Source organism: Colias eurytheme, chromosome 21 (assembly GCF_061535395.1).
Source record: "Colias eurytheme isolate Ceu_HAF_F1 chromosome 21, ilColEury1 Martin Lab GWU primary, whole genome shotgun sequence".
Lineage (NCBI taxonomy): Eukaryota > Metazoa > Arthropoda > Insecta > Lepidoptera > Pieridae > Colias > Colias eurytheme.
The window spans coordinates 10,162,793-10,190,211 of NC_143000.1; the positions used below are offsets into that span (position 1 = coordinate 10,162,793).

The window sequence follows — 27,419 nt, forward strand, 5'->3', positions numbered from 1 at the left end:
TTGCACCATGTCTCCGTGAGGTACTGTTGTAGTCAAAGCCCCGCGAGGGCTGATATATATTTGCACCATTTCTCCGTGAGGGACGGTTGTAATCAAAGCCCCGCGAGGGCTGATATATATTTGCACCATCTTTTCCGTGAGGGACGGTTGTAATCAAAGCCCCGCGAGGGCCGATATATATTTGCACCATTTCCCTGCGAGCGACAGCTGCGCGAGGGATGTTTGTAACTAGAAATAAGTAGGGCCTGCCAAAAAATGCTTAAGAGACACCCTGCGAGGGTGGATTTGACCTGGCTAACCCCTGCGAGGAGTAGTGGCCACATTTATGTATTCTGCTTCGAGCAAGGATACACCTTAGTGCTAATATAAAATTAGCAGTAAATAATCATTTAAATAATATAGCAATTAACAAGGTCCTTTAACTTATTTTCCAATGTTAGCGACAACTGTCCAGGATGAATTAATAAGAATTGATTTGACAATGGTAATTAATTATTATGTTTATATAAAAAAGAACTAACTATTTAATAAATTCATAATTCAAATCAATTCACTAAATTTTAAAATGAACTTCGATTCATATTTATTTTTGTTCATGCAATCGATGTAACATTTAGTTGCTTTATATCCGTTAACATTCCTTACGAACGCAACCATACCGTCGTAGGACGTTATATTTAATTGAACAAAATAATCTCCACTCACCCGCAATTTTTTACTTTTTGTCAAGGTGTACAAGTTTATAATATTATTCTAAAACGTTAGAAGTGAATTGTAAATCCTTTGAAATAAATGTATCTAAATCTAATTTATATTAAGGTATCTCGATAATTATTATACGATAACCCTTTCAGCACAAGTTCAGTAAACCAAAGAATTTAATTGTAAAATTTTGGTACTTACTCGTTTAAACAAAAAAGTTGCATCATTTGAAACATAGGAAACGTAATTTTCAATCAAATTAGCCGTGTGTAATATGTCTATTTTCACATAAAAACGGATCAGAATAATACTCATAAAAGGACACGTATAGACTACGGATAGTTTTGAATGTGTGGTACATTCATGGTACGTATCTACTATACATGAGCGAATTCCATCATTATTCAGTTGAGCGGTAACTCCCGTACGATGTATAAAATAATATCACAACATGTTCTGACATGTCGTGACTTCTTGGAGCTGACTCATCTCGTTCGATAATTTTTAGTAATAAACTATTATAGGAATTCCGAACCGTTCCTAGCGATAACGACAATGTAATAAAGTCGTAGCAATGGATTGTATGCCTGTAAAGCTTTGAGTTGGCTCATATCCATACTAAGTAGGTATTAATTGTAATTTTTCCAAGAAAAATTCACTTGTAACCTTGTAATAAAAACACGTTATTAAAAATGAAATAAATAATTAAAAATATCTATATACAAGAGAGGGTATTTGATATATCTAGTAATATCAAATAATCACAAAAGTAATATTAACGATTCGAGTAAAGCCGAACGGTAACACCGTTAAAATAGCTTTACTCACAGTATTAAAAATTCAAATATTAATTAGTACATATTGCATAATGAAATATTTCAAAAGAAAAGTTACTATTTCAAGTAAAATGTAACGGTTGTATCGTTAATTTTAAATATCTTTATTCATGCTATTAAGTATTTAAGCATATTGAAAAATAAACTATTGCTGAAGGATTCATTAAAAACCTCAGCATTTTAAATAAAGTCCAACGATTATACCGTTGACTTTAAAGATTTTTACTCATTTTTAAGTAAAATATTATTAGAATAGATGTAAAAATAACTCACTGTACCGATCCGACGGGATACACTTTTTAACACTTTTAGCACTTGCTTTAAGCAATACTTAATACTTAATAGCACCAAGGTTGTAGTCTTGTAGACAACCTTCTCGCGGCGGAAGCTAGACGCCAATGAAAAAACATCCAGCGCCCGCACATTATCGTGCGCCCCGCCACCTGGTGGAGAGGTGTGCGAGAGAGATAGCATATATACAACGGAAAGAGAGGGCAAAATAGGCGGAAAAAGCTACGTGCCTTCTCAATGAAGTAAGCTTCAAATTACGGTCAAGTGTTTAATAATACGATATGTCACATGATTTAAATAAAGGACAATATGTAAATAAGAGTCCGATTCTTAATTGGAAATACATTCCAATTTAAAAGGTTACGGAATCTAAATATGGAATAGCAGTGTCATTTATCTTTTATCTTGCTAAATAAAGAACTTCAAGCTTAGTTATTTACACATCTAAATTTTCTCTCTTGAAAAATTGTTACCCATATATTTTGTAGATGCATTTTAATGCCATTCAAACATTTGGCATCCGAAATAATTTTTATATAGGGACGGGAAACTGACCAAATTCATAAACATATACAAATTAAAACCATTCTTAGTGAATACATTTGTAAACACCACACACAAAATGATACAAAATTATTTTAATATAACTCACAGAAAATATTATTTCTTCATTTTTCATAAAAAATAAACACCAAAGGTCCAACGCTCACTCCGGACAATTTGAAAATCATTTCATTACCATTCTAAATTTTGACCTAAAATTAGTAGGAAAATTTTTTCGAGCGACCGATTCGCGTCAACCTGAGCGCGGAAACTTATCCATTTTTTACACTTGACTAGTTAAATTTATCAAAACGACAACACCACAATGCGGTTTCATTTTTAATCTAAAAATTTTTAAATATGGTAACATTTGCGTTCGTCCGTCACGCTTTATTGCCATCATTAACCCGAATATTAAATGCGATATCACCGTCTAGTGGTTGCAGTCTAAAATTACACCCAAAAAACTGGGTAAATTACGAATTAAGTTTGGAAAATAGTAGAGCGTGTGTGGCAACACTGACGTTCCGATCGCTCACATAAGGCCATCACTAGTATATTATGCCGAGTCACGTAAGTCAAGAGTCCGCGCTACAGGTCATGGACCCCGTCGAAGCACTTTCTAGAAGGTCCAACACTTTCACTGTCTCGATATTGTCTGTCACTTCCACACGAGGTGTTACCTGGAATAAATACAATATTTTTTTATAACAGAAACTTTATAATATTATATTGTATGATGCTGTTGTATTTTTGTGTACATTGTTGTGGAGTGCGTTGTGTTGAAGCTGTTTGATGTATGATTTTATCGAATGGTGCGGCGTCGTATTCGTGCTTGCTCTAAAATACGTGCGTTTTTTTTTATTCGTGCTATATTGAGTGCACCACGCAGGTGAATGGTTTGTGTATGTTTGCGATACGTGTGTGTACAATACATTGCATGACAATGCACAAAATAAACACACACGTATTTTGTGCATTGTCATGCAGTGTATTGTATTAAAGCTGGTTAAAGCAGTTTCGTGTATAATGTCATCGGTGCGGCACCGTATTAGTTAGTAATAATCTATGACGCGTGCGTTATTTTGTGTTAGTGCCACCCTCGTGCGATGTTACCATGTACGTTTGTGTTATGGTGTACGGTATGTATGTGTGTGTGCGTTTGCCTGCGGTGTGCAATGTGCGTGTGTATATGTGGTTGCACTCACGGGCCCTCAGTCGGAGTCGTCGTTGACGCTGGAGCGCAGCTTGGAGAGCGTGCGGCGCGCGGCCGGCGTGCCGTCCTCCTCGTCCGACGAGATCACGATGCGCTGGCGCGGCTTCACGCCCGTCGCGCCGCGCGTCATGCGCCGCGCGACTCCCGACAGCCCTGCACACGTGCACACAAATATCGACCTTATAATCTCGGTATAAAGTGCAAATCTCGCTACCGTATTGCAAAGTGCGACTCGACGCGCGCCTCTGGCACGTTACAAACTAAAATGAACCTTAATGCCCAGTTATAAGATACAAATCTCGCTGTCGTTTCACATGGTGCGGCTCGACGCACACCGCTGACACATTATTGCCTTGTTACAAGGTGCAAACAAATATCAACCTAATTACCAAGCAATAAGGCGCAAATCACAATGTCACCTTGGCATGGTGCGCACCGCGCCTCCATCCAACAACACATTACAAACAATCATCAACCTAATTACAGAGTCATAAAGTGCAAATCTCACTGCCATTCTACGACTTGGCGCTCGCTTTCATCCATTGACACATTACAAACAAACATGAACCCTATTACTACATGACTTGGCTCGCGTGTCTATCAACAAACAAACATCAACATCACTTGAGTCATAATTTACAAATCTTTATAATCCTCGCGCAATTCGTCCAACCATCGACACATTATAAGCAAAAATGAAACCTATATCTTAGCAATAAGGTGCAAATCTCACCATCACCGTCGTCCCGTGGCTTTGCTCGCGCCTCCTTCTTGGCGATCCGCTCCCGCTCCTTGGCGTCCATCTTGGCCTGTTTGATCGCGCGGCACTTCTCAAGCGTCGGCTTGCCCTCGAGCCCCGCCGCGGTTAGCAGATCTTGCATTTTCGCCACACGCTCTTTGTTTTTCGTGCAACCTGGAATATGGATACATGTGATTATTCTTATTGAAATATATGAACTACAATAGTTTTTTCATAAATCATGTATGTAATTTAGCTCAATGCTTTTGCGTTGTAAAAGACGAATTTACCATTATACTCATATTTAAGTGCCAAAAAAAATTATTTGTTAACACCAATTGAAATTGTGAAATGATAAAACTGCATACATATGAACTTTCTGTTTATTTACTTAAACTTGTTAACAATGAGCAATTTAAGTACACATTACTTTCTTTAGCACAGGTTTATATTAATTACAACACAAATTTTAATATTAGATGTGATCAATACTCAGACACTAAGATGACACAATGACAATATATTACAATTCGCGTGAACAAAAATGGTCGTAAACACCGTGAACAATAAATCTGTTCTCGATTAGTATCAGAACCCACCTTCGACCAGCTTCTTATAATCGAACCGTATCCCGGCCGCCTTGCAGAACTTCTTCATATCCGTGATGCCGGGCTGCCGCAGCTCGGGCGGCACGGGCGGGCGGCCGCGGCGCCCCGAGCCGGCGCCGGAGCCCCCCCCTGCGCCCCCCGCGCCCGTGGGCGTGCCCGGCGTGCGGGGGGACGTGTTCTTGGAGCCTTTGGGCCGGCCAGGACCGCGTTTGAGTGGCGCGTCCTGTACATGATAAATATGTAGTTGCTTATTTCTGTTTCTTTGGACGCACACACACAATTAGTTGATACAAATAGATATAACAAAAATAATACGATAAAAATAATTTATAGTTTCTTGGGACGCAATAGTTGGACACAATTAGCTGATACAAATAAATATAACAAAAATAATAAGATAAAAATAATTTATAGTTTCTTGGGACGCAATAGTTGGACACAATTAGCTGATACAAAAAGATATAACAAAAATAATAAGATAAAAATAATTAACATTATTTTATTTTTGTTGTAATTTTAGAAATTACAGCAAAAATATAAATCATTGCTGTAAGTTTTATAAGCCTAAAATTATGCTTTGCTAAAAAAAAAACTTTTACAACAATTTTAGATATAACAAAAATAATAAGATAAAAATAATTTACATTATTTTATTTTTGTTGTAATTTTAGAAATTACAGCAAAAATATAAATCATTGCTGTAAGTTTTATAAGCCTAAAAATATGCTTTGCTAAAAAAAAACTTTTACAACAATTTATAATATTTAATAATCTATAAAAGGAGAATGGGCATTTTACTATGGAAGTTGGGCCTGAACACTTGCGTTGGACCAATACACATGAGATATTGTTTTTATAATAGATCATAACACATACATACAGGGAAAAATATATATAAAAAAATAATCAACCGGGTTATTGTACAGTCACATAAGTTTTATTTCTTTGTGAAATTGTGTATAATATTTTTTGCAATTAATACATACTATAATATTATAAATGCGAAAGTAACTCTGTCTGTCTGTCTGTTACTCAATCACGCCTAAATTACTGAACCAATTTGCATGAAATTTGGTATAGAGATATTTTGATACCCGAGAAAGGACATAGGCTACCTTTTATTGCGAAATATATACCACGGGCGAAGCCGGGGCGGACCTCTAGTAATATTATAAATGCGAAAGTGTGTTTATTCGTTTTAATGTGACATGGCCATGGGTAACTTTTGACAGCGGTGAAACGACTCCTTATAATGCGAATTTAACATCAGGGGAATCCGCGGGCAAAGAAAAATATATGAATATTGTTTTCAATAAAAATGATGATGATGATATTGTTCATGAAATTAATAATAATTCCATAATTCCAGGGCCCTGGTGAAAGCGCCCAACGACCGGGCGAGTTTATACGTTCGCTAGCTATGCAGATACTGAGCCATGCGCACGCGCGGCCTGTGGATAGAGAGCATAGCGTACGGGATGTGTGTGGGAATAGGTGGGTGGTTGGTAGTACTTTAATCAGTCGTAAAAATTTCCAATTATAGGAAGATTAGAAAAATGATTTTAACAATAGTAAGGGAATTTTCGATTGACAGAAAAATTACGATAAGGCAGGAAAAATTTCTATAAGTCAGGAAAATTTCCATAAGTCGGGAAAATTTTTATACGTCAGGAAAATTTCTATAAGCCAGGAAAATTTCTATACGCCAGGAAAAATCCATCAGTCGGGAAAATTACGAAAAGTCAGGAAAAATTGTATAAGTAAGGAAAATTTCCATAAGTCAGGAAAATTTCTATAAGCCAGGAAAATTTCTAAGTCGGGAAAATTACGATAGGTCGAGAAAATTTCTATAAAAAAAGGAAAATTTCCATAAGTCCGGAAAATTTCAATACGTCAGGAAAAATCCATAAGTCCGGAAAAATTTTTATACGTCAGGAAAATTTCTATAAGCCAGGAAAATTTCTATACGCCAGGAAAAATCCATCAGTCGGGAAAATTACGAAAAGTCAGGAAAAATTGTATAAGTCAGGAAAATTTCCATAAGTCAGGAAAATTACGATGTCGGGAAATTTTCCATAAGAAAGGAAAATTTATATACGTGAGGAAAATTTCTATAAAAAAAGGAAAATTTCCATAAGTCCGGAAAATTTCAATACGACAGGAAAAATCCATAAGTCTGGAAAATTTTTTATACGTCAGGAAAATTTCTTTACGTCAGGAAAATTTCTATGCGTCGGGAAAATTACGATAAGTCGGGAAAATTTCCATAAGAAAGGAAATTTTCTATAAACAAGGAAAATTTCTATACGTGAGGAAAATTTCTAAGTCGGGAATATTTCGATAAGTCGATAAAAAATAATATTATAGATAATAAATAAATAAAACTTTTTGCCTTGATTGTACAAGAACCCGGTTGATTTATTTTTCTATTTTATTTTTTTCGTTGTATGTATCTATCACAAAAACAATATTTCGTGTGTATTGGTCTTAACCCAAGTTTCAGGCCCAATTTGACGCGTCCTCCTTTGCAAGTGAATATTTTTTACATTTTTTTTTTTTAATAAAAATAATCATTGTTATTATTTTTTGTTGTTTGATGTTGGCTTGGCTACGATGATGTTTGTTAAAATAAAAATAAACTTACATCATCACTATCCTCTGAACCGCTGCCCGATGTCCCCGATGAATCATCATCTGACGATGAATCTACCGTTGTTACCTGCAACATTAAAATTAATTCGTTTATAACTTTGCAAGTCCAGCGAAATGGGAATCAATGTAAAAAAACTAAAATGGTTTTTTTTTGAAAATTATCTGTTTCTTTCGCGCGATGCGTCCACATTGTGTGCGATTTCAATGTGTTCACAAACTCCGCCTTCATCTACTCTGCGATCCGCACGCACGCAACCCGTCGTATCCATGGCGACGCAACTTGGTATACATAGTATATAATCGCAGTAGTTGGTATACATAGTTTGACTGACCGGTTGGCTCGGTTGGTAGTGGCCCTGCCTTCCGAGCCAGAGGTCGTGGGTTCGATCCCACCTGGGGCAAATATTTGTGTTGAACATAGGTGTTTGTTCTGTGTATGGGTGTTTATTATCTATATATAAGTATTTATTTATTTTATTTATGTATGTTTATCAGCCATCTGGTTTCCATAACACAAGCGAAAGCTTAGTATGGGATCAGATCGTGCCGTGTGTGAAAATTGTCCTGAAATGTATTTATATTCCTGAAATATATATTTTTCCACTCACCTCGGCGCTCAGCACGCCGCGCAGCTTGGCGGCGGCCAGCTTGGCGGCGGCGGCCTTCTGCGCGGCGATGTGCGCGGCCTGCGACGTGTCGCAGTAGTTGGGCACTCACCTCGGCGCTCAGCACGCCGCGCAGCTTGGCGGCGGCCAGCTTGGCGGCGGCGGCCTTCTGCGCGGCGATGTGCGCGGCCTGCGACGTGTCGCAGTAGTTGGGCACTCACCTCGGCGCTCAGCACGCCGCGCAGCTTGGCGGCGGCCAGCTTGGCGGCGGCGGCCTTCTGCGCGGCGATGTGCGCGGCCTGCGACGTGTCGCAGTAGTTGGGCACTCACCTCGGCGCTCAGCACGCCGCGCAGCTTGGCGGCGGCCAGCTTGGCGGCGGCGGCCTTCTGCGCGGCGATGTGCGCGGCCTGCGACGTGTCGCAGTAGTTGGGCACTCACCTCGGCGCTCAGCACGCCGCGCAGCTTGGCGGCGGCCAGCTTGGCGGCGGCGGCCTTCTGCGCGGCGATGTGCGCGGCCTGCGACGTGTCGCAGTAGTTGGGCACTCACCTCGGCGCTCAGCACGCCGCGCAGCTTGGCGGCGGCCAGCTTGGCGGCGGCGGCCTTCTGCGCGGCGATGTGCGCGGCCTGCGACGTGTCGCAGTAGTTGGGCACTCACCTCGGCGCTCAGCACGCCGCGCAGCTTGGCGGCGGCCAGCTTGGCGGCGGCGGCCTTCTGCGCGGCGATGTGCGCGGCCTGCGACGTGTCGCAGTAGTTGGGCACTCACCTCGGCGCTCAGCACGCCGCGCAGCTTGGCGGCGGCCAGCTTGGCGGCGGCGGCCTTCTGCGCGGCGATGTGCGCGGCCTGCGACGTGTCGCAGTAGTTGGGCACTCACCTCGGCGCTCAGCACGCCGCGCAGCTTGGCGGCGGCCAGCTTGGCGGCGGCGGCCTTCTGCGCGGCGATGTGCGCGGCCTGCGACGTGTCGCAGTAGTTGGGCACTCACCTCGGCGCTCAGCACGCCGCGCAGCTTGGCGGCGGCCAGCTTGGCGGCGGCGGCCTTCTGCGCGGCGATGTGCGCGGCCTGCGACGTGTCGCAGTAGTTGGGCACTCACCTCGGCGCTCAGCACGCCGCGCAGCTTGGCGGCGGCCAGCTTGGCGGCGGCGGCCTTCTGCGCGGCGATGTGCGCGGCCTGCGACGTGTCGCAGTAGTTGGGCACTCACCTCGGCGCTCAGCACGCCGCGCAGCTTGGCGGCGGCCAGCTTGGCGGCGGCGGCCTTCTGCGCGGCGATGTGCGCGGCCTGCGACGCGAGCCGCTCGCGCTCCGCGTTCGCGTCGTAGTAGTTGTACAGCACCGACAGCGGCACCGGCACGTCGCCGAAGTACACCTCGTTGGGGATGTGCGACGAGTCCAGGCAGTCGTCGCTCCACCGCCTGCGCGCACACGACATACTCCAGTCAGTCAAGACAATCAATCCATACTAATATTATAAATGCGAAAGTAACTCTGTCTGTCTGTCTGTCTGTTACTCAATCACGCCTAAACTACTGAACCAATTTTCATGTAATTTGGTATGGAGATATTTTGATACCCGAGAAAGGACATAGGCTACTTTTTATCCCGGGAAAATGACGCAATCCCGGAAATCCCACGGGAACGGGAACTATGCGGGTTTTTCTTTGACTGCGCGGGCGAAGCCGCGGGCGGAAACCTAGTTCACAATAATTCCGAAAGTTTTCAAACTTCGATCAAGAGAATGGTACATTGGGACGACAATAAATCTCATTTTGCAACCTTGTCCGCAGTCTAGAACATTGTTAAAATTGCAATTTAATTATTTTTTTGCTGTATGGTCGTGAAAAAAATCCCAAAAGTTCTGCAAACTTGGGGAAGTTTTCGATATAATATTTCATATCACGTATTAAATTTGCAACCAATCTCAGTGTACGGAACATCTTTTAATATTGAATATTAATGTTTTTTTTTTTTTAAACTGAATGAGCTTGCAAATTTGTAAATGCATCAGAATAATCGAAAACCGACCGACCACGAATTAAAAATAATTATAAATAAACATGTTACGGTCAACGAAAAAGGTTGCAAATTTATACAACCGTTCGGTATGTTTCCGATGTCAAGTTTGCAGTACTTTTGGAATTTTTTTCACGACCATACAGCAAAAAATAATTTAATTGCAATTTTAACAATGTTCCATACACTTAGATTGGTTGCAAATTTAATACGTGATATGAAATATTATATCGAAAACTTTACCAAGTTTGCAGAACTTTTGGAATTTTTTTCACGACCATACAGCAAAAAAATAATTTAATTGCAATTTAAACAATGTTCTGGCCTGCGGACAAGGTTGCAAAATGAGATTTATTGTCGTCCCAATGAACCATTCACTTGACCGAAGTTTGAAAACTTCTGGAATTATTGTAAAATTTTCGATTTCAAATATCGATTCTGACAAGCAAATAAATAATACAGGTATCCCACCATAAACATATTATGTAAAATGGAGCCAAGTCTCATTCTTCGCTTGTATTCAAAAGACTCATAATTTATACAACAATTCGCAAACTCGTAACTCATTTCGTCTACGTAGACGACTATGTGTTAACCCTACGACACTTTAACGGATAACCAGTCCACCTTATATCTGCAGCCAAGTTTTAAAAGCTAATCGATCGAAAACAACTCTCCAAACAAATGTAGTCTCCGAGTAAATTTTATTTAAAGTTCACTTCTACCGAGAAAAATCATATCCCATCAAAACTGTAAAATGGAGCCAAGTCTCAGGGTGACCTGATTTATGTATCAATAAGTAAGTTATATTGTTCATTAATATTTCACAATTTTAACAAACTTGTGAAATTCAACAAATTCTTACATTTTTTAGCAAACATTAGTATTTTATCATCACCATTTATCATAATAGACAGCTTTATCATGAGATTATAGAGCTAAATATAATTAAGTTAGAATAGATATACAACAAATGAATTTAAGTAAAATTTCATACATATTTTATTTTTATTTTTTTTTTTACTAATTTTCTTGCATGATTAAGTAATAATTTCATTTTTGATCAGAGAAATATTTATTTTTGATATGATAGTCAAAGATATATTGATGGTGTGGTGCAAGTCGTAGAATCTCACGTTACAACATGTATCATGTCGTATGTGTTGTGATGTGTCGTGTTGCAGTATGATGCGGAATGTTGTGATGCGTCGTGATGCGATGTGTCGTATAACGTATTGCAGTACGATATGACGTGTTGTGCTGTATCGTGGTGTGTTTTTATGTGTTGCGATGTGTATTGTATATGTGTATGTGTGTGTATCTACGCACCTGCGGAACTGTATCCCCGAGAAGTCCTTGCGGAACGGCCGCACCGCGTACTGGTAGGAGGGCGCGCGGGGGCGGGCGACGGGCGCGGGCGGGCGGGGCGCGGGCGCGCGGGGAGGGGTCGCGCCCGGGGGCTTCGGCTTGTTTGTGGACCCTTTGGGCCGCCCGCGCTTCTTTGGCTGGGGGTGATAATTGTATTTTAATTTTTTACGGGTGATATAATAAAAAATAGAGGCTATTTTTTTATATGAAACAGGGGCAGTTTGGAGCTTTTGAACTTTTGTAGTTTATCTATATTTTTTTTTTGTTCATCTGAGTCAACCCCTTTTGTCAGCAACTAACGAGTCGCACAGTATTCTGATTTACATTTTGTAAATTAGCTGATAATAATTTGTGATTTATCGTATCGTTTTATATATTATGACAACAAATTTCTTTATTTCTTTATATAAAATCTATTTTTAATTAACTATCATTTATTACATTACAGATTCTACATATCATTAAGCCCTTAATACTATGATGACTAAACAACAAAATACAATACATATATGAATCACTGCTTTTTTAAATGTAATATTACACATAATATGCGTATGTAAATACACCACATAAAATATTGCCATACCTCTAAACCCGGAGTGCTCATTTTCCCCGGCGTTGTCCCGGGTCGATTTGCATCCGGGCTACTAAAGGGTTTCCTCTCTTCATCCCTGATAAAAAATATAATGTGATAGATTAAAAAAAAACATTAACATTAAATTTCAACATAATAATTAATAACCTAAACTAAAAAAAATGTATGCGTGTACTAGAGTACACACGTAAGAAGTGAAACTTCTTTATGACCTTAAAAATTTCACGAGTATGGCGTAACGCAAAAATGTCACGCGTACGGCGTAACGCAAAAATGTTACACTAAATTTTTGTCCAACCCCGATAAAGAAGCTTCACTTCAAAAATTATATATTACATTTGTTGTATTGTATCATTTATACACATGTTATACATATTATCAAAAATAATAACGTTATTTACAACATTTTTTATGTAAAAATCGAAATGAAACAACTAACGTTTTGTCAACGACGGGTGCACTGCTGTCAATAGGACGAGCTTCACTCAATTCGCTTGTTCTCTCTGAAAATATACACAATAATTAAAAACGGTTCTTGTAACAAAGTAACTGAGGAGTTAACAAGGTATTTATTAAATTAATTTTTATTCTATTGTTATACAGTACTCTGATAAATCCATACCTGCTGTTTTATCACCTTCCACTCTATGTTGGGATTGACTGTCATCTAAAAAGAAAAAAAATAAACAAACATAATTTTTTATGATCCAAACTACATATTGCACGCCTCATAAGCGAAGCGTTGAGGTGGGTACTACTGTCACTTCGCGCAAAACATCTGATTTTTCAAACTTAAAATGTCTTTATGTATCATACATTGCACTTGTAAGATAATACATACACACACATATTAAGAAAAAACACTATTTGAAGTTTACAATGCAATCTATAATACATACCTTTTGCTTGTGGATCCAACGGTTTTGGTAATTCATGTGGTTTCATAGATATATCTGTAACAAAATTACCGAAATGTAACAATATGTTTGTCGTTCTAATATGATAATTCTTCTTCTGTTTTTGAAGTGAAAACTTCTTTAGCGGCATTGAGCACTTTTTCTGTAATGGGTATAAAATCTTAAACTCGCGTCAGGACACGTGACCTGATCGAAAAAGCGTAAGATGGATGGATATCAAACATGTTCAACGTTAATAATCAAGTTTTCACTTCTGCTGGCACTCCCGGAGTGCAACCCGTCTTTTTTTTTAATAAAAGTGCCCTAATCTGAAATATATGTTGTCTTTAATAAGTAATTGTATAATATTAAATTACCTCTTGGCTTGTCATCCAGCCGTAGCGCCATATCATCTGGTTTGAATATATCCGTTTTTATTTTTATTTTTGGTTGTTCCATATCACCAGCCTAGAATCGAAATAACCATTTTGAGTCACATATACAACTTAAACATTACAACATCATGATTATTTATATGACAAGGACAATTTTTGTGCCCTTTTAAAACTGTATAAATCAACATACAGTACAAATATGAACTAAAAATTGAACAATAAAATAAAGGACTCAAAAAAAATTTTGGAATTTGAAATTCTACTTAAATCTATGCAAGTGTACAGTCTGCCCCCCTAGACAAGTGGCTTTCTATTAGCGTAAAGTTTAATAGAATAGATTATGAATGTATGAGATTGACGTTTGATTACGAGGACGACGACGATTGATTACGTCAATCTCATACATTTATATTCTATTCTATTAAACTTTACGATAATAGAAAGCCACTTGTCTAGCCCCACTGTACGCTCACCATCATCTCGGCATCAGGATGCGGCCGCTTCTGCGCGTCCGCCGGTTCGAGCTTGATCTCGGGCTTGAGCTGCTTGATGTCGAGCGGCTTCTGCGCGTCAAGCGGCGGCAGCAGGTGCGGCTGCGGCGGCCACGCCGGCTTGTGCACGCCCACCTCCGGCCCGTAGCCGCCGACTGCGCACAACATACAGGGTATACAGGGTGTAATCGTTAAGTGTGCACAGGCGATTTTTCCGTAAGTATTACAGATAACAAAAAACTTTAAACTGATATCGAAAGTACTTAACCTAATGAGTAAAATGGCCGTAATAAATTTTTTAAAATAAATCGAGAAATATCAAAAAAATTATCTTTAAACCCTCCCATACATTAAGTATGAAATATGAATATCCCATATACATTTAATATGAAAGATTTTAGCTTTCTTTTTCTTTTTTGGTTTTCTGCTTTAATTACTTCGCAAATTTGAAGTGGCATTTTCCACGCTTTTTCCGGACATTTTCACGCATTTCCAGATATTTTCCGGGGATTTTCCGAGCATTTTCCGGGCATTTACCAGGCATTTTCCCACGCTTTTTTCGGACATTTTCACGCATTTTCCTGATATTTTCCAGATATTATCCAGGCATTATCCAGGCATATTCCAGGGATTTTCCAGGCATTTTCCCGCCTTTTCCGGACATTTCCACGCATTTTCCGGATATTTTCTAGACATTTCCCTGGCATTTTCCGGTTATTTTCCGGGATTTTCCCAGGCATTTTCCGGGAATTTCTCAGGCATTTTCCAGGCATTTTCCGAGCATTTCCCTGGGATTTTCCGGATGTTTCCAGACATTTTCCGGACATTTCCCTGGCATTTTCCGGAGATTTTCCAGGCATTTTCCACGCATTTCCCAGACATTTTCCGGACATTTCTCAGGCATTTTCCGGGGATCTTCCAGGCATTTTCCGGATATTATCCGGACATTTTCACATTTTCCGGATATTTGGACATTTTCCGGATATTTTCCAGGGATGTTCCTCGGTTCTTCCGGAAGTTTCCACGCATTTTCCGGATATTTTCCAGACATTTTCCGAGCATTTCCCATTCATTTTCCGAGCATTTCCCGGGGATTTTCCGGATGTTTTCATGACATTTCCGGACATTTCCCTGGCATTTTTAGGGGATTTTCCAGGCATTTTCCACGCTCCTCCCGGACATTTCCACGCATTTTCCGGATATGTTCCGGAAATTTTCACGCATTTTCCGGATATTTTCCGGACATTTTCACGCATTTTCCGGATATTTTCCAGGGATTTTCCGGATGTTTTCCAGATATTTTCCTGACATTTCCCTGGCATTTTTCGGGGATTTTCCAGGCATTTTCCACGCTCCTCCCGAAAATTTTCACGCATTTTCCGGATATTTTCCGGACATTTTCACGCATTTTCTGGATATTTTCCAGGGATTTTCCGGAAATTTCCACGTATTTTCCGGATATTTTTCAGACATTTTCCAGACATTTTCCACGCATTTTCCGGTTATTTTCCGGGAATTTCCCAGATTTTCCGGGGATTTTCCTAGCATTTCCCGGGGATTTTCCGGACATTTTCACGCATTTTCTGGATATTTTCCAGGGATTTTCCGGAAATTTCCACGTATTTTCCGGATATTTTTCAGACATTTTCCAGACATTTCCCAGGCATTTTCCGGTTATTTTCCGGGAATTTCCCAGATTTTCCGGGGATTTTCCTAGCATTTCCCGGGGATTTTCCGGACATTTTCCAGACATTTACAGGCTATGTCAGGGAAATGACCGGAAAATGCCTGGAACATATCTGGAAAATACCCGGAAAATGCGTGAAAATGTCCGGAAAATGCGTGGAAATGCTTGGAAAATCCCTGGAAAATGCCTGGGAAATGTCCGGAAAATGTCCGGAAAATTCCCGGAAAATTTCCGGAAAATGCGTGAAAATGTCCGGAAAAACGTGGAAAATGTCACTTCAAATTTGCGAATTAATGCAGTAAATCAAAAAAAGAAAAAGAAAGCTAAAATCTTTCATATTAAATGTATATGGGATATTCATATTTCATACTTAATGTATGGGAGGGTTTAAAGATAATTTTTTTGATATTTCTCGATTTATTTTTAAAAATTTATTACGGCCATTTTACTCATTAGGTTAAGTACTTTCGATATCAGTTTAAAGTTTTTTGTTATCTGTAATACTTACGGAAAAATCGCCTGTGCACACTTAACGATTACACCCTGTATAAGAGTTGTGTGTTTCTGAGCTCTTGTTATAGTATGTTAATGGCTTGATATATGTATATTACAGATTTTATTTTTATTGATGGACAATAATTATAAATTTAACTTAATTTTTGCTTACCACTCTCAAGATCATGTTCAAGCGTTTTCCTTATATGTTACTAGTAGGTAAAAAAACTTCTGTAAAATAAAGTCAACCGACACGGAACTGAGACGAGCTGCTGGTAGGGTATATAAAACTTAAACAGCCATCTTATTACAGCACAACTAAAAGTGGAAATGGAACATCTTTACACACCTTTTAATCCAACTAACATATTCTAATATTCATTTAATTTTGCCATTTCATTAAACTCTATTGACCCTTCCCCAAACTATCATCAAGCATTGGTTTCTACCTGATTGATGTATACACGATCAATATACATGAGTAATATAATTTGCGCAAACAGCTCTATCAAGCCCGTGACCTACAGAAACCATAATTGAGGCTTGACGGCTGACTGACCACCGTTCATATCAACATATTGGTGATTCATTGAGCGAATCAAAGCCGTGTGTAAGCATGCGCGAACGAAACACCAGACATGCGCACGAGCCTTACAAATTAATGTTAATTATCAATAAATAATAATTATTTTTCTTTTGTTTTGTCTGCTATTTAATGATATAATCAATGAGCCATAACATTATACATATTAGAGTTTTTATAAATGATGGCATAATATAACAATAAAGAGCCCTCGTACTATAGTATAATGCAAAAAAAATCAATGAATACAACAAGTTACGTACAATAATTGTATTTTTTTGTTGCCTTTACAAAGAATATTGTATCGTAAAGCATAGCGAGCCAATCAGGTGTATTTAACACATGTAAAATGCATCTATCTTCCACGACACAATACTACAATCTTACAAAGGAATTTACTATTAAATAACACCCATATTCTATTAACTCACAATAACATTCAAGCCAGTTATACTAAGACTAGATTTCCGCCCGCGGCTTCGCCCGCGTTTGCAAAGGAAAACCCGCATACTTCCCGTTCCCGTGGGATTTCCGGGATAAAAACAATCCTATGTGTTAATCCAAGTTACCCTCTATATGTGTGCTAAATTTCATTGTAATCGGTTCAGTAGTTTTTACGTGAAAGAGTAACAAACATCCATACATCCATACATCCACACATCCTTACAAACTTTCGCCTTTATACTATATATTAGAATACTATATATTAGAATATTAGATTCAATGCAATGTAATAGGAAGGATGATTTACTTACGGAGAAATGTGCTTCAAATTTAAATACCTAAATCTCTTTGCATGCTTTATTTTTGTTCTCAATAATTAATACAATCAAAGTGATATAATTTCATAATTTTAATGTTTTTTATCATCTTTTAAACAATTTAATTATTAAGTAATAGCAATTACATAATTATAAAATTACCATAAAAACCTATTACTATGTATTTTTTTTGCCCTTTTTATCAGAAACCTATTAGCTGCTTATCCAAATCGGTTCATTTATTATTGTGTAAAAGCGCTAAGAAAATATTCTATATACAATCAATTGGAACTTTCAGGTTTAGAATATGACTCGTCTCAGTGTTTCAGTTCAGCTTCATAAGCGTAGTATGCACCATCACCTACAGTGTATGATGGTGCCATGGCTTCATCCGAAGTAGGAATATTTTTTCACGCTATCGCAAAAATTTTATAGCCTCATCTTCCTGAATAAACACAATTTTATTTTTTTATTTTGAACAAGTAGCTCTTTTGATTAACATGTTCAACCAAACAAATAAACTCTTCCGGTTTATATTATTAGTATAGACAAATGGCCTTTGTCGAACCAAGCAAAAATTGTAAATGATCACTATATTCAATTTCTTACAGTTCCAATCAGTCATAAGTGTAAAAAAAATCTAAAATTTATTCATCTATCTATCGCAACAAACTTTTTCATTAATATTAGTTAGAAAATATGCATAACAATAATAATTTGAAAAGGATTTATTTATGATGTTGTTTTAAATGTAATGGTATCCAATTATCATTAGAAAAGTTAATATTATGGTCATGAAGTATTCTTACATCTTCAAATGTTCCGCTCAACTTTCTTATATTTGTGCATGCAATTTTTAGTTGAAAAATTACTTTATTTTGGTAAGGCAAGTCCTTATTGTTCCATCTCTTCATACATGATGATGATGAATGAAAAGAGATTCATAAGTATTTAATATTTAATACTTGCGTAGATTCACCAAAAAACCACTAGACTAATTTCTGAAACAGTGTGTGTTGAATTGATTTTTATGATGTCAATAAGACTTTTTTTATAAAGATTTCTTCGAGTAACAACATATAAACAGTACAAAATTAATAAAGTATTATAATAATAATCTTAAAACTACTAAAAAGAAGTAAAAAATTTTGTACATACACATACCCATGTGTGACTGGGCCATATGCAGCTGTGCTTGTTGTTGTGGAGGAAAAGTCTGGTGATGTGCATAGTTCTGGTGAGCTGGAGGCGCGTACGACAAGTTCTGAGGAGCGTAACCCCCCGGGGGCGGAGGCCCGTACGCGGCGAAGGCATCCGGCGGAGGGTAATGCGTGTTATATGCGCCGGCATACGGCTGATACGGTATTTGATGACCATTATCTAGAAATCATAACAACGCCGTATTATCAATCGTATCGGCTATTTCCCGCGCAAAACTTTAGTTACACAACATACCTATGTAATTTAGCGGCAATCCGTTACCCTGGACAACGCCGTGTCCCGGCTCGGCCTCCATCCGCAATCGTTTCTGATTCATTGCCCTTTCCGCTTCATAATTCATCTTGGTCACTAGAAACAAAAGCCCATTACAAAAGCACCACTTTTACACACGACATCGCACATTCATTCAACGTAATATTGCAAAAGACGCGTTTATTTTGTAGTTTCGCGATAACTATGACAGACGCCAACCGGACGCTAGCACTAAACACAGGTTATACTCTTTGCAAAAGCAAACATAGCGTACCTTTGTTGGTCACTGATTATTATTGATTTTAGTTTATAGAGTCACTCGCAACTGTCTGCACTATGTATTGGTACATAATCGAGCCCACTGTTGATTCAAAATATCTGTTGCTATGAAAATATGCACTAAATAATTACTTTTAATGACAGTGAAATCAGAAAAAAACACAAGTGAAGCGGAGTTGGTGTATTTTTTTTAATCATTTTTGATATTTTTTTGTAACATGGTAATACCATATTCAGTAAATCTGCATCAGACTGACCAATTAATTAATTTATTGAATTAATTCAATAAAATTTCATGTCGAAAAGAATTCTCAATTTAAATTGATCTATGACATATTTGCATGCGCATAAATAAGTTTATTTAACATATTGAATAAATAAAATAAATTAAGATCCTTCAATATATTCATTGTCAGTCATTTGAACTTGATACAACTGTACATAAATTTGGATTTATTGTAAATGTATAATTTATGTGGGAAATTTTAAGAATACACAGAAGGCAAACGTATAATTTTCACTGATTTTTCAGTTTGAAATGCAGTTTGCTTAATGCAGAGTTGCCATATATGTATAGTTGTATAATCTGTAACAAGCAGATTTTTTTCTATCAATTAAATTTTTATTATCTGTTTTGATGTTTTTAACTCAACGTGCGATGTCGTTTTTACTGTGTTTGCAATTTATTCTTTTTGGAGTTATTTAAGAATTTGTTTCAATGTGATTTTTACAGTTAAATTATTGAAATTTTCATCACTAGGTGCTGTTATTTAAAGCATTAATTTTGTATGTAGGAGATTCCGTAACGAGTTAATTCATTTTCCTCGTATAGAACGGTAGGTATTTTACATTTTTGAACACCAAAGGTATTTTTTATCCTCAACAGATATGAAATGAAGTATTTAACTGGTTACATATTTTAGAAATTAGAACACTTTCTATCTCTTTATGTTTTCAACTATGTATATTACATACTTATCACAAAATATAACCATTGCCCATTGGCTTGGAAAAATCATGAGTAGGACTAGAAGTTGTTGGAAAATATAAATAATATAATCATTTCATATCATACGTATACAATTGCACTGTTTCCAGTATTCTTATGTGGTTGACTCTTATAATACTTCATTATAATGTGCATTACTTTCCTTGAAAGTAAAAATGTCATCAAAAATGATTATTACAAATCATAAAAGTTACTTTAATACTGTGTAATAATGTTTGTATAGTGTATTTCTTCCAAATATTTATTGTTTGCCTTACTTAGTTTAACTATTGCAAATTACAGAAGGTATTAAAAAAAGACCAAACCCATCCACAAAAGCAAGTATTTGTATAGCTTATGTCTTATTCTGTTAAATGAGCTACATCACTGACAAGTATTATCAAAATCTGTTCAGTGGTTTTGCTTTGAAAGAGATAAAATATACATGGCATCCCTACCAACTATACATTATGTAGCATAATAATGAGTAGAATTTTATGAAGTAATATTCTTTATTGCAGGAAAAAAATCAAAGAAATCATGTTCAAAAATGAAGAAATTCATATATTTCCACAAGCTGAAGGAGAAGATAATATAATGTAAGTACTTTTATATTTTGTAATTCTTTTACTAACCTAAAAATGTTTCAATATAATGACTCATAGCTAAAACTTTTTGGGAGTTTAATAATTAGTTTGATATTCACTAAATAAAACACTTCTACATAATTTTATCTATTAATTATTATAATTTATCATGAAATAATTTACATAACTATTGCATCATGTCAAGGTTCAATGCTTGTTTTGAAAATGTTTCTCACTTTTATACCTGAGTTTTTGATACAATAATCATCATCATCATCATCAGCCCATATACGTTCCCACTGCTGGGACACGGGCCTCCTATGAGGGTACAGGCCATAATCCACCACGCTGGCCAAGTGCGTGTTGGCGGATGACACATGTTGTCGAACTTTTTAATTCTTCGACATGTCGGTTTAAATAATAAAGACTCAGAAATAAAGAACTAATTTAAAATAGCTACATTATCAAGCTGTTTTTAATAATAATAATTTGGTTGACCCAAACAAAGCCAGTGCAAGTGCCTGATTTATAATATAATTGAGCAATAATACACAATCGTATTGTATATATAAATAAAACAATATTCAAACAGAACATTCAACGAGGTGGACTTCCAAATGTTGAACACATACCTGCCGCAAACTCCGGACCTGCTGCAGGATCCCCAGTTCTGCGAGGAGACCATGGATGTGCAGAGGAAGTATGAGCAGCCCATACAGCTGGCACCTGTGAGTATGGGACTAATTGGATACATAATAAAAATCATGCACTTCATCAAATAATTGAGATTTATTTTGAATGTTTGTGATGTTTTAATTGTATTTGAGCTTTATTGAATGTTTTTTTTTATTTTTATTTATTTTATTTATGGAACACATAACAATAAATACACAATTTATTGTTGTTATAATTGTATCTAATTGTAATAATGTTGTGTGAATGTGCATGTAAAAATGTTTTGATTAATTTTTTTATATATATTTTTTTTTTGTAAATCACTTCATGAAAAATATGCATTTAATTAGTCAAATTGAAGTGCCATTTCATATGGATTACAATATATTTTATGATACATGTATTTTTATTGTTTAAATTTGTTATGTAAACTGTAAACAAAATTTATTTAAATTTGTTATGTATTTCAGGATTCACCTCTTGGCCCTCCTGTGAGAGTCAACTTTGCTGGTGATGTCAACTTCACAGTGGAGATAGATGCTGCTCATACAAAGAAAAAGAAGTATTTGGTATGTTTCATATTCTTTTTAAAATAAAAGTCACAAATTATTTCATATTAATTTATTATTTTGAGAAATAACTTTTAATTTGTATTTTATCTATCTTTAGAAATTTGAGTTTGACATTAAGTTATTGATTTTTCCGGTATTTATGTGGCTGAATAAATAAATAGGCATATTGATTGTGACATTAACAATGTCATTCTTCCAGTACTCGCATCGCTTGAATCGGATCTACGTGAACATGGGCTGCAACTTCTCTGTTGGCTTTCGCTGGGATGCCGAGAAGCTGTGCGGCCGCGAAGTGTTCGTGCGCGCAACCACCGTGTTTGCGGAGCTGGCGCAGGCCGAGAAGCGAGTCGAGCGCTGCTACCAGCACTCGCACGAGTCCTCCAACGCGGGTCAGTGCTATGATATATAAAAAAGCTAGATACGTTACCCGCTCTCTATTTTGGCAAGAAAAAACTCAGCTAAGTGCCCGAGTTTCACTTAGTCACGCACAATTCAGCGTCGTGGCTGGACGTTCTTTTTATATTTTAATCGGCAGTTGTTATTACGAAGTACATGAGTGAGACATGTATTATGTCTCGTGCGTGAGAGTGAAAGAGAGAACAACTGTATTGGTGATAATGCGTTAGTAAGTAGGTATGTATTAATTACGCTGTTATTTAGTGCAATGATGTTGGCGTATGCCGCGTCTACTAGTATAATAGAGTCATTGGGGTCAGTGTGTGTGCGAGCTCGCGGAAGTTGTATACAGTGCCGGTGTAAGGGCCACTGACACCCCGGGCGAAAATATTGTGGCGCCCACTTAAGGTGTTCTGAAGGTTTGCACCAGGAGATCCGAGATACTCCAACTTCAGACCTTGGCGCCCCCCAGAATTTGTCGCCCTGGGCCATCACCCCCTCTCGCCCCCCCCCTAACGCCGGAACTGCTGTGATAGTATCTTCAAGAAGAAAATGTACCTCCATCTCAGAGTCGGCAACACATCTTCAGAAAAACTGCATTTGTAGTAGGCAGTTATGTTTTAAACATAAGAAATAATGTAGAAACGATAATAGTGTCGTGAATTGTGCATGTTCAAAGGCCGACACTGACAATGCCCCCGGCATTGCTGGTGCGTATGGGTGACGCAGTACACTTCCCATCAGGTGAAGCGTCTGCTCTGTTGCCTCCTCTTACATAAAAAAAAGACGTGTGGCACTCGGGGACTGCCGCGGTAAAGCTATTGCATGCTATGCCTTCAAGCCACACCTCCGCGCCCGTCGGAGTGGGGAGCGTGAGGTTTTTCGTTACGGAATTTCTCGATTCGGTCCCCGCGCTCAAGGCCCGCGATAGAAGCTATGCAATAGCTTAAAAAATGTGTGTGAATGTGATAGTTTTATCCATATATTGGACAATGAATTGTGAGCATTAAGTGAAATCCATAGAATTTAATACGTTATATATCTGTGTGCAGGCACAGAGCGCGCAGTGACAATGAACGTGCTCCGCTCAGCCCGGGCACTGGGATCATCGGGCGTGTACTACTGCGGAAGGCCTGACCGCAGTGACTCGTGGTACTCTGTAGCCGTGCGGTTGGATGCGCCCGCAGACCTCGCGTATGTGTTCGCCTGCAAGAGCTCCTGCTCCTCCGGGATTAATAGACGGCCGATTAATGTTATATTTACGTTGGAGGATATCAGGTGAGTGCACACTACTATGCGCTATATAATTGACACACGCTCTACCACGTCTTCTACATTAAATACTAACTCTAACACGCACTCTACACTTATTACTAACTCTACCACTCGCTCTACTATGTGCTCTACCGGTTGTCGAGGGACTCGCTCTACCACGTGCTCTACATAAAATACTAACTCTAACACGCGTTCTACACTTCTCTAATACTCGCTCTAACCTTGACACCCGCTCTACAATGCGCTCTACCGCTTGTCGAGAGACTCGCTCTTCCACGTGCTCTACATTAAATACTATCTCTAACATTGGCTCTACAATTGACACTAGCTCTAGAATTCGCTCTATAATTGATCCTCTACTCGGTCTACACTGCTTGATATTCGCTCTATCACACGCTCTACATAACTCTGCATTGTGCTTCTATAATTGATACTAGGGTTGTAACGGAGGCCTACTTAGCGGAGGCGGAGGCGGATGCGGAGGTGAAGAGGTTCGCCTCCGCGGATGCGGAGGTTAACGGAGGCGGAGGCGGAGGTGAAATTTGTTGGGAAAATTTATAATTATCGTCTACTTCTACAAAGTACTGCCAAATTTCACTAGTTTTCGGCTTCATCACGTTATTTAAATAACAATACCTAATAATTACGCACAAAATTACTTAAAACAATCACGGCTCAATTGCAACTACGCGGTACCGAACGCTTTGACAAGTTGATTCCTGTTATTCATTCACTCACACTCCCACCACCCGCTTGGCCGTGTTCCCGCGGCAGCGGCTTAAGCAAACTCTCGACCATTTCACTTGAAAGTTGAAAACACGCAGCCGAGCGGCTGCGTCGCCTAGCATCGCTCCTTGCGCGTTGTTTGTGATCGTAAATGAACTTCCGATATGACTCCGCATAAATTTTGCGGAGGCGGAGGTTAAATTCTTTGCGGAAGTTCCGCAGTAACGGAGGCGGAGGCGGAGTTCCGTTACAACCCTAATTGATACTTAGTCTAAAACACGCTCTACAATTGATATTAGCTCTAACAATCGCTCTACATTCCTGGACACTTCCTCTATTACGCGCTCTGACTCTACCACGCGATCTACACTTATCGTAACACTATACCTGCACATATTTAACACTTCTTTTCTCTCTACCAATTGCTCTAAATTATGTTTAAAATTCACTTTACCACTGCTCAGCACAGCTCTACACTAATAAAGTATGCAGTAACTGTACTGCTGTTTTAAGAAATGACACTAACTTCTCCACTCATTCTACTTTGTGTTGTTTAGTGTTCAATAGAACTGCAATTTACAATTATTTTAAAATGTATTATTTAGGGCTGATTTTTCAAGTCTTGGTTAAAATTTATGCGTCGAATAACGTATTGAACGATCATTTCAAAAATACGTTGTATGCGAATTATGCAACTACATATTTAAAATTTTACAGGTGTCATATATTATTGTCTAATATTTAATTTATTGGACGGATAGCTTAACCACAGATTGAAAAATCCCCCTTTATCAAACAAATTTTTTCCTATTTATTTCTTACGCTATAATCGGCCCTTAATCAACTAATTTCTATATCTACCTACACTACAGCGGCAAAGTGTACGGGCGGCAGAGTGTAGGCGCGCGCGTGTGCTCCTGCCCCAAGCGGGACATGCTGCGCGACGAGGAGGACGCGGAAGTGCCCCGGGGCAAGCGGCCCGCTGCCCCCACTGCCCCGCCTGCCCCGGGCGGGCAGGACAGGAGCAAGAAGGTGCGGCTGGAGGTGAAGGACGACGCTGTGGTCACGTTGCCGTCGGTAAGTATCACAAATAAATCTTTTTTTTCAGCCATTAATTTTTTTCTCACCGCCACATTAAGGGCCGATTTTTCAATCCTTGGATAAAACTTACCCGTCCAATAAAGTATTATACGATAATATTAAAATGTCACCTGTAAACTGTCAAAAACGGGCAATTAGAATATCTTTCATAAATGGTAGTTTAATACGTTATTCGACGAATAAGTTTTAACCAAGGATTGAAAAATCAGCCCTTAATAAAATGTATAGTATGACAAATAAATATAATATTTTGTCCAATGTATTGTCTGTTTTCAACCATATTGCATTGCAATTTTTGTCTTATCGTAAATGTGTTTCAATTAAAAAAAAATGCAATAAAAAATGTTTTAAAACTTTATGAGAACTCTTTCTCAAATACATACGTCACTAATTTATATCCGGCTCGAAGGACCAGTGTAATAACTAATAACCGTCAGATATGTTATTCTTGAATAAGAAAAATAACCTAAAACAAGAAAGCTTTACGTCTCAGATTAGTTATATTCAATAGTTAATTATACTCAATCAAAATTAAACCAGTCAAAACTGTTTCAACTCATTTATTCCCATTACAGATAGAAGTGGTAGGCGTTCGTACAGCGATACTCGGGCTGGAAGTAATGGTCGGCATGATGGAGCAAACCCGGGACGCGCGCGCTAGCTCACAGCAGCCCATAGGAGATATCAACACACAGATAAATAACCTCAAGAGTGTTATAGATGGGCTCAAGACGCAGAAGAAATGAACTAGATAGATACAATGCACTGGGAATGTGGAAGTACCCTCATTTTTTAAAGTTTTGAAGGTAGTAAGTAGATAAAACTGTGTTCTATTTTTTGGATATGTTACCCTCATTCCGGTAAAATTACGATATTTTCGGTATTTGGAGGCAGATTATTAGCTTTTTTGTAGCTTACTACCCGCATTTTTTCAACTGCCGCTTTTTTAATAATTTTACATACCAGTGCATTTGTAAAAGAATTTAAGACTTAGATTATGTTTTTTTTTTTTTTTATTATAGTGTATAAGTGATTAAAGCTCAATAGCTTTATTTTTTGACTTAATTTTTACGAATAAGTTTTATTTTTGTTTTAATTATTTTTAGTAAGTAATTTTAACTGAACACGCCTGTAATTTAAGTGCCTTATTAAAATACTTTAAGACTATGTGCTAATTCTTATATCTAGGAATAAACAATAATGATGCCAGTGTCTTCCAAAAAAAAAATAATATTAAAAAAAAGTGCTGTCTCAAACGTGTCTCAATTAATTTTTTGTCATAAACAATGAAAAGTGAAGTTACCTGTATCACGTACCCACCGTTTATTATAGAACTACAGAAATACTTTTCAAATGACGAAATTTTTGAAGCGATCGTGTTAACAATATAAATATTACGACTTGTAACATCCGATGTTTAGAAAGAGAGAGAAAATAGTGTTATCATATCTCTTTCTCCAATATATTCTGATGTCACAAAGGATTTTTTATTAATTTTGGGTCATAAAATTTTTATTCTGTGTTTAGTATACAAATAGATAGAGAAGGTACTACGATTTTCTTTCTCTTTCTAACCTAAGGTCATTGACCTGGCTCTCTTTCTATGTATAACATAGTGTATCAAGTATTATAGATTTATAAATTAAAGAAACTAAAAATATACGATTTATTATGCCTTTGGAGAGAACGTGGTAACGGGTGAACATATTTCTCAAAATAAATCGTGTTTTAAACCCGTTATAAATAATTTAATCGTGTTTTAAACCCGTTATAAATAATGGCTTTAATTTATAAACTTCTCATCTCTTGATTAAGATTTTCAGGCAATTTAATGTTATTCAAACTATTTTGTATTTTTTAAAAATACTCTGTG

The 27,419-nt window shown here is 37.8% G+C and overlaps 2 protein-coding genes across 2 annotated transcripts; one reads left to right on the plus strand and one right to left on the minus strand.

Moving 5' to 3' along the window:
- Nucleotides 1-2,102: 2,102 nt before the first annotated feature.
- On the minus strand, nucleotides 2,103-19,400 carry LOC149899390 (uncharacterized). Its single transcript, XM_090114102.1, has 16 exons — nucleotides 19,222-19,400; nucleotides 18,930-19,043; nucleotides 18,639-18,854; nucleotides 13,931-14,103; nucleotides 13,440-13,530; nucleotides 13,066-13,119; nucleotides 12,789-12,833; nucleotides 12,606-12,669; nucleotides 12,158-12,242; nucleotides 11,533-11,708; nucleotides 9,395-9,605; nucleotides 7,580-7,654; nucleotides 4,927-5,158; nucleotides 4,322-4,501; nucleotides 3,581-3,741; nucleotides 2,103-3,055 (listed from the first exon to the last, which is right to left on the minus strand). Exons 2-15 carry the CDS (start codon nucleotides 19,033-19,035, stop codon nucleotides 3,587-3,589), a joined length of 1,863 nt encoding a protein of 620 aa, XP_089970228.1. The 5' UTR covers nucleotides 19,036-19,043; nucleotides 19,222-19,400; the 3' UTR covers nucleotides 2,103-3,055; nucleotides 3,581-3,586.
- Nucleotides 19,401-19,871: 471 nt separating this feature from the next.
- Nucleotides 19,872-26,998, plus strand: p53 (transcription factor p53). The gene is made up of 8 exons (XM_090114101.1): nucleotides 19,872-20,062; nucleotides 20,736-20,813; nucleotides 21,394-21,529; nucleotides 21,947-22,045; nucleotides 22,248-22,437; nucleotides 23,497-23,722; nucleotides 25,318-25,522; nucleotides 26,122-26,998. The coding sequence occupies exons 2-8, from the start codon at nucleotides 20,755-20,757 to the stop codon at nucleotides 26,290-26,292; spliced, it is 1,086 nt and encodes a 361-aa protein (XP_089970227.1). The 5' UTR covers nucleotides 19,872-20,062; nucleotides 20,736-20,754; the 3' UTR covers nucleotides 26,293-26,998.
- Nucleotides 26,999-27,419: the final 421 nt, after the last annotated feature.

Coding starts and splice junctions, on each gene's coding strand:
- p53 (XM_090114101.1), top strand. CDS start 20,755: ATGTTCAAAAATGAAGAAATTCATATATTTCCACAAGCTGAAGGAGAA. Junction 21,530..21,946: donor AGCCCATACAGCTGGCACCT/GTGAGTATGGGA, acceptor TATGTATTTCAG/GATTCACCTCTTGGCCCTCC. Junction 25,523..26,121: donor CTGTGGTCACGTTGCCGTCG/GTAAGTATCACA, acceptor TTCCCATTACAG/ATAGAAGTGGTAGGCGTTCG.
- LOC149899390 (XM_090114102.1), bottom strand. CDS start 19,035: ATGAATTATGAAGCGGAAAGGGCAATGAATCAGAAACGATTGCGGATG. Junction 18,855..18,929: donor ATTGCCGCTAAATTACATAG/GTATGTTGTGTA, acceptor TATGATTTCTAG/ATAATGGTCATCAAATACCG. Junction 12,834..13,065: donor GTTGGATCCACAAGCAAAAG/GTATGTATTATA, acceptor TTTTCTTTTTAG/ATGACAGTCAATCCCAACAT.